Source organism: Acinonyx jubatus, chromosome D4 (genome assembly GCF_027475565.1).
Source record: "Acinonyx jubatus isolate Ajub_Pintada_27869175 chromosome D4, VMU_Ajub_asm_v1.0, whole genome shotgun sequence".
Classification (NCBI taxonomy): domain Eukaryota; kingdom Metazoa; phylum Chordata; class Mammalia; order Carnivora; family Felidae; genus Acinonyx; species Acinonyx jubatus.
The window spans coordinates 65200505-65208025 of NC_069391.1; the positions used below are offsets into that span (position 1 = coordinate 65200505).

Genomic DNA, 7521 nt, shown 5'->3' on the forward strand with positions numbered 1-7521 from the left:
ACCCACTGCGTCCAGTTCTTCCTCATCCGCAAAGAGGTTACATGATCTTCTCTAGCATTTGGGGAAGATGCACCTGAAACTGACCGTGACATCTGTCCTGTACTTGGGTGGGTTGTAACCATTTGGGGTCAAATGATCATGATCTTTAAGGCACTATTCTACCTTGGAAATTCAATGTATGTATGTTCACTTTTCTAACATGTCAAGTTTTTCCTCATTGAAAGAACATACCTTTGTCCTTACAGATCATTGTTCATATTTTGCTCTATTCAAGTGTTGGGACGGACACAGCCAAAGGGCAGCTGCCATGACATGTGCCTATTTACAACTACAAGAACCAGACACCATCCAGCATTCTCCTAGTGGGCCACTGGCACATTCAGTTATGTCCCTAGAGCCCAGTGACATTTTTGGCTCTATAAAAATTGAGTGTATTAAAAACTTGAAGACCTTGAAATGTTTTTATTTTAAAGAGTAAAACTACACACTTCATTTTAAAACATGAAATGTTACATGCCATTAGACAAATTCCTACAAGGCTGTTTACAACAATAATGAGAGAGTCGGGAACATTCCCAGTATAAAGTGTCACAGGATCAATTCATAACTTGGATCTTCAGCCCTTCAAGTGTTTTATCCCACACAGGAAGTTCTGGTCAGTGTTAAGATAAAATCCTCTTCTGCATACGCTGTCCCCCGTCAAGGCCTTCTTTATTGCATCATCTCACACGGTAGGAAAGCTGGCCAAGGAGGCGATACCACAGTGGTTGTCCCGGTCTTTGGCCATCAGTATATAGCCATCTATACCCCAGGCTTCTCCCCAGCTGAAAGAAGACAGAATTTGCTATTTTACTCACACAATCAAGCACATTTATCTTTATGAATGACAGCACCTGATAGTGAGCAGTGCACCAGAGGCTACAGCAGATTCAGGAAGAATAGGAGAGGCCATTCTTGTTCATCGTTGAGTTCTAACCCTGCACAGAATTCTATCCCCAGACCTTTAACAGACTGCAAATGGAGACACAGAAAGAAGAAACTCTTGGGGCCAGATGTATTTCAGAATTCATAAAATTCCCAGTTAGAAACCAGTGGTACCAAAACTATATCAAGACCCTAGCAAGCTTGAGACAGTATCTTACTGTTGTTATCATTGCATGAATATCTCTGTGTTTTCCCTAAGTGGGGTTCTGGGTTCCTGAGATTTTACAAGTGTGCTCAGGGGTTTGAGGACCTGTATCCAAACCCTGATTCCAAAAAGGATTCCCTTTTCAGTTTTAAGGGTAAGTATTTTTGGCTTTTATACCTGTTCTTGACAATCCAATACTTTTTGTTATCCAACTCTGCTCCCTCAAAGCCATAGCCAACTATCAGAATGCCGTGGTGTAGGATTTCATGGCTGCAGTTTGAATCATAATAAATGACTGGAAAGTAAAATTCAGTGCTGGGGTGAGGATTCCCACATGATGTGTGATAGTAACTCAGCCTATCCACCGCTGTAAGGGAGGCATTTCAAAATGCAGTGAAATGACGTAATTCCAGATATGATTTAAAAGCCAGGACTTTTGCGGGGAGGGGCGCCTGGGTGGCTCAGTGGGTTAAACATCTGACTCTTGGTTTTGACTCAGGTCATGATCTTACAGCTTGTGAGATCAGGCTCTGCACTGACAGTGTGGAGCTTGCTTGGGATTCTCTCTCTCCCTCTGCGTCCCCCCACCCCCATTCATGTGAGCATGCACTCTCTCTCTCTCTCTCTCTCAAAATAAATAGATAAACTTTGAAAAAAAAATTAAAAAATGAAAGCCAGATCTTTTTTGAGCCAGGCGAGATACTTAGGGCCTTGTCTAATACCAGCTGAATATGAAGTGGCACAATCTGTTTTGTAAATAACTAGTCACGAGCCATAAAAGACCACTCACAGAAATCTACTTTTAGGATGTCAGCCTAAGGAAACAGCAGAGAACACAGAATTACTTGAACTAAGTTTTAATTTCAGTAGTAGAATCATTTGAATTACTTGAAAGTTCTAGTAACTCCAAAATCAGGTAGTAAATTATGTAGCCTTTTACACATATTTATGAAGTGATTAACATCATGAGGTTGTGTCTCCAGTCATTACAGATAGAAACATTAGGCACAAATATTTCATGTATACAATAAACAATTGTGTTAAATCCGTACCCCCCAAAATTCTATGTGAAATTCGACATGCCAAAGAGTCAGTCTTGCTGTATGTGATGATGGTCTTTGCATTTCTCTGCCTAAATTTCTACACAGACAAATCCTTACCTTGGTCATAGAACCGGAAGGTATCCAGGCTTGCATCTATAGCAGCAGAGACGGGACCCACAATTGCCACTGACCTCATAAGTTTGTACTCCGTCTTAGGGATTGTCAAGAACCCAGTTATGTCGGCAGCAGAATTTTCTGGATTGTATTTGCAAGATTGGAGCTTGCAAGGTAAAGGGGTAGAGACTTTATTACTACCACCTACATCCTGGGAAACATGAGATCAAGACAGTTGCAGATATAAAGGCTACAGTCTAAATTGTGAAAATTAAATATGGCATCTCTTTTTCCCTGAATGTGTTCAAGTTTATAACAAGATAAGGAGCTCCATTTACCTGTGCATGGTATGGATAGGATTCCTCTGAGTCCAGGCCGCCATTGTCCTTAACATACTGGAAGGCATTATCCATGTTGCCCCCACTGCAGCCCCCATTGCCTTCAGACCAAGCACAGTCCCAGCAGGTTCTGCTCACTCAGTGAAACAAGTTTGTGAGTTTTCCCAAACATCTGTCCTTCGATGGCACCAGTTGCACTAAAAGCCCAGCCAGAAGCACACTGACCCTGAAACCCAAGTAAAAAGTTCTCAGCCTACAAAACAAATAGCAGAACTTGACAACAGAGCACACATCTCAAAGTCTTCTAAAACATAGCAAATGGCACATTATTTCTCAGTCTACCACAGCAAGGACACTGATCCCTTTTGCCTGTACTCTTGAGAGGAACCTGCTGAATATTGTCCCACCTGATTCTTCATGGGAGTTACGTAGCCTTTCTTTCTCCAGTTCACCGATGAGGGGATCTCAGCAAAGAGAGGTGGTTGGAACACTTTCCCCTTCTTGTGCTTCTGGATTTGAAGACCATTCATCACCTGCCTGAATTCTTCATTAGTCTTCAAGGAAAAGAAAGTAGGATGTTGACAAGTTTGAGATTACTTTGGCAAAGTACTCAGAAAAACAAAATGTTCAGCAATCCATGCCACACTCACCATGTCACCAAAGCCATTCATTGCCATCGTGAAGCTGTGTTCCTTTTGATTGTATTCCCGATTGTGCTGTTCAATCATCTTCATATTTTCCCCCCACACTGCTCTCCTCCATCCTTCTTCATTCTAGAGGGAAGATACAATCACACGTCTTTATTTCTATTTAAAACCAACTCACCTGCACCAAGTGGATGTGCTCACAGAAAGGAGGAGAAACCACAGCCAGGGATGGCCTGATGCTTCTGCGAGCTGTTCTCCAGCAACCACACAGCAGGACATATGCCCACGTTGTGTACAGTCAAGGAGCCCTGCTTACTGCCTTGGTAAGAGCGGCCTCAAGAAGCTACTCCTTGCTATGAACTCCCACAGCACAGACTGTTCTCTGCAGGTGTCCCTCTGGACAGGTTAGATGTTACCAACCATGCCATATAGCTTCCCGTGTGTTGCCTTCCACTGGGACCATTGTTCATCTAAACTCTGATTGACTTGTGGAGCAGCTGACGCTATTCCCAAGCAAAGGGCAGCCAGGAAGAGAGAAGGATGCATGTTTCAAAAACCTAGGAAGGGGAAAGAAATGAGATTCTGATTAGAACAATCCATTTAAAAGGGCATCCTCCTTTCTTCTAAGGTGTTAGAGCCCTGTGGTAGGGTAAAAAGATTGCATTTATCAAATGTTTACACAGGGCTGTGGAGGATGTGGGATGTGCGAGGGGCCTGATGCTCCACTCCCCGCCTTGGAACCTGCCCACCAGTTTTAAGGCATGTGGACAAGGGGCCATGACTCAGCGGGCTCTACAACCTGGTGTGCAGAGATCTGGCTTCAGCGTCTGGTGGGGCCAGGCCAGGGACAGTACCTCCTGGAAGCCCCGAACCCCAAATCCTAAGGCTGGTGGCCAACCTCATTCCCAGATTGGCCCTCCACTCAAGCCCAACCCTGGGCCTCACCTGTGGCAGGTGTAGCTGTGTAGGCACAGTCCCAAGTACAGGGCTGGGGGTCCACTGGGTCGCGAAGTGGGTCCAAGGCTGTCGGTTTAAGGCCCATGATTCCGCCGGATCGCCCAGTGCTGACCACCTGTCCTCAAGGTGATTGGCTCAGCCGGCCGGGGGGCGGGGCCTCTTGGCAGCGTACCCACCTTTCCTAGGGTAGGTAGTATCTGCCCAGTGGCCCCCAGGGAGACAAGCCTGCCGAACGGGAACAAGACCCTGGAGGGAGAAGGGATGGTACAGCTCATCCCTGGGACCCGAAGCTACTAATTACCAGACTACAAGAGATGGGCAGGTGGTCCATGAGAAGAAGCTCACCGGGAGCCCCAGATTGATTTTCAGCATCAGACCGCATGTCCTTTAGTCCTAGAGTTTTGGGTTAAAGTCTCCTGGAGGGCTGAGAGCAGGATAATCTAGCCTAGTGGTTCCTATTTATTCCAAGCAAAGGTGGGGCAGGGGGAGGAATGCAGCACCCACAGAGAGAGGTGTTATCAATGTCTCAGAATGGGATGCCTCTGGGTTTTGGAAGAATTTGTAGTGGACTGGAAATCTCCAAAACTCAGGATATGATGGGCAAGACCTAAATCCTTGGACTGAAGGAGACAGATGAGCAGGATGTCCAGGGATGGAGTGGCAGTTTGTAATGTTCCTCCCCAGTCCCCTCACAGTTATTTTCCTTTTCCTTCTCAAAACAGATAGAAACGGGTTATTGAAAAACAAAACAAAACTGGATTAAGAGATGGAGGAAAAGCAGAATATAGGAACTTCATTCACTTCCCCATTCTCTGTATGGATATTATGTTTCTCAGTGTCTAAAGTGCTTTTCTTGAGATTTAACTTCACAAGTTTAAGATAAATAGCTATTTCAAGCAAGGATGTATTTATCAGGAGACCATGAATTTGCCCTCTGATGACCGGTGTTGCTTTCTTTAGAAACAGGATTCCACACATCTAAACAGTGGGTCGGCACCTCCTCTGGACCCACTTTAGTGAGACACCCAGTGATCTTCCTCATGCATTTTCTCCAGCACTTTTCTGCTCCAGGAGACCAGTGGTCAAAGGGACTCTGCACATGGGCTCGGAGTCAGGGCTGGGCCAGCAGGGCCATTCTACAGCTCTCCTGGTGTGGGCCCAGGCAGGTTCTGCAACACCCTCAGCCTCAGTTTCCTCAGTGAGGACATGGGGCAATAATTAGATTTTCCTCAGAGGATTCTTGTGATTAAATGAGATAGATTAAATGAGATAATACGTGTCAGGCATGAGCATAGAGTAGGGCTAACTTAATACCACTTCCTTGTGAGGGCTGTTGAACAGAAAGTCACAGGCCCAAAATGGTGTTGCTTAGGTTAAGGGCCCAGGTCAGGAAACCAAGACAACTGCAGGTTCAACCTCCAGCAAGGTAATCCTGAAAGAGTCAACCTGGAATTTCCTGGTCCATGCTGGGGAATTTACTGAGAGCCTTTCTGCTCCCCTTTAACAGGGCCACCTTGTCCAAACAATGCATTCCTTGCTAATATGTTCCTTTCTTCCTTTTATGCTTTTCCTTACCTTTTCAAACCTTTCTTTTGTTTAGCTCAGGAGAGTTTCCTTCTATATGCTAGATGGGATGCTGCCTGATTCATGAATCCTCTAAGAAATCCAATTCAATTCTCAACTTTACTTGAATTTTGATTTAGTGGCAGGGACGAGATCTGGAGAAAACTTCTGGCAACATACCCAGCAAGGAGAAACAGGTGTGGTGCCCACAAGCCTTAGGTTCATGGCCTTCTCCCCCTTTCCCAGTGCTGTGGGTAAGCTCCTCCGGGTCAGAGCTCCATTCTGTTTGTCTCTATCTTTGCCTTGGAGCTCCTGATCCCACTGACCTTCCATTACAGGTCAGGCCAGCTTGAGCTGCAGATGGTTATGCCAGGAGCCCAATGGTGCTGGTGTGTTTGCCAGGACTTCCACTGAGCTGACAGAAGGGTCGCCCTGAGGCAACCCCTGCCCTTCATGCCACATTCCCCAGCAAGAGGTTCCCAAGGGAATGGGTGGTGGTGCTCATAGGGCCTTCCTAGTGACGAGGCACAGTGCTGCTGATAAATGAAGGTACATGTTTGTTTGCCTTGTTTTGTGTAAATAAAGGCTATTGCTAACAGCCGGATCTTGGAGGTTAAAAAGCCACAAAAATTGATTGACATGAGTTCAGCATTTAAAGGCTGTTAGAGGGCCCACCACCTCAAGAAGTCTCCTGTGATAGGAAGTCTAAGAATTGTAATCCCAGATGGTAAACATATCTAGAAAGATGGAAAAGAATAATTAGAAAATAACCTAGAATTACACTGGCCATTACAGGAAACAGTCCAGTTAGGACTGTTCTTTCAAGGAGTATACATGAAAGTCAGGGGTTCCAATCTAAATAAACAGAATGGGGGGCCTACTTTAATACGTATGCAGAAGACTCCAAAAGCCTTCAGTATTCCAAAATAGTTGCATTGAAAGATTCATTACAAAAGGCTACTGAACAATTAGAAACATGAGAGGTGCTTAAGACCGAAGACTGTAAGACTGACTTATGTCCTCCACCTCCTCAACCCTCCTTTCCCTGAGCACTCCATCTGCTACTTCCCTGTCCCAGGTGCCTTTCGAGACACTCACCTTTGTCCAGGAATACCACCTGAGGTTACAGGTGATCCTCCTGAGATGCCTTTCATCCTTGGTTAAGGACTGAACCGAGGCCCACAGTAAAACATTTCGTAAACCTGGGCAGGGTTCCTGAGAGTTTGTTTGAGTTTGTTGAGTTTGTTTCATTTTTAAATCAATTCCTCCTGAGCCTATATGAGAAAGGGAAATAAACACTCACATTATCCCTTCCTTTCCAAGTCCAGACCCATTGGATATGGATCTTTTTTTTTCCTGGGAAAAACCATTTTCTTCTTGTCCCTCTGGTTCATGGCTTGGCCTTCCACTTCCTCGGCTCTGTCTTCAATGATCTTTGGGGGTGGCTCCAGAGCTTGTAAAAGTAGTACCGTGCTGTTTACACCTCTAAAGATGCCGTGTGAGACCCTGGGCTTGTTTAGCACTGTCAGAAATCTTTACTGTTTGTCCCGGCTAAAATCAGACAAGATTTTTTTTTTTAATTTTAATAACTCCATAATAAAAAATTTGGCCAGATTAAAAGCTGATAATCAGAGCCTGATAGACTTTTTTTGGCGGGGGGTGGGGTGGGGGAGGGGCGCAGCTTCTCTGTTAAGCAAACCATCCAGAGGAAAAGAAGACTTCCTCATAGG

At 45.1% G+C, this 7521-nt stretch overlaps 1 protein-coding gene across 1 annotated transcript; it reads right to left on the reverse strand.

Annotated features, from left to right (window-relative positions):
- Nucleotides 1-442: 442 nt before the first annotated feature.
- Nucleotides 443-4390, reverse strand: LOC106971459 (procathepsin L-like). The gene is given in 8 exon segments (XM_027048167.2): nucleotides 443-824; nucleotides 1307-1424; nucleotides 2290-2452; nucleotides 2625-2744; nucleotides 2746-2850; nucleotides 3032-3178; nucleotides 3275-3397; nucleotides 4217-4390. Coding segments are annotated over 7 exon segments (837 nt in total). The 5' UTR covers nucleotides 3359-3397; nucleotides 4217-4390; the 3' UTR covers nucleotides 443-724.
- Nucleotides 4391-7521: the final 3131 nt, after the last annotated feature.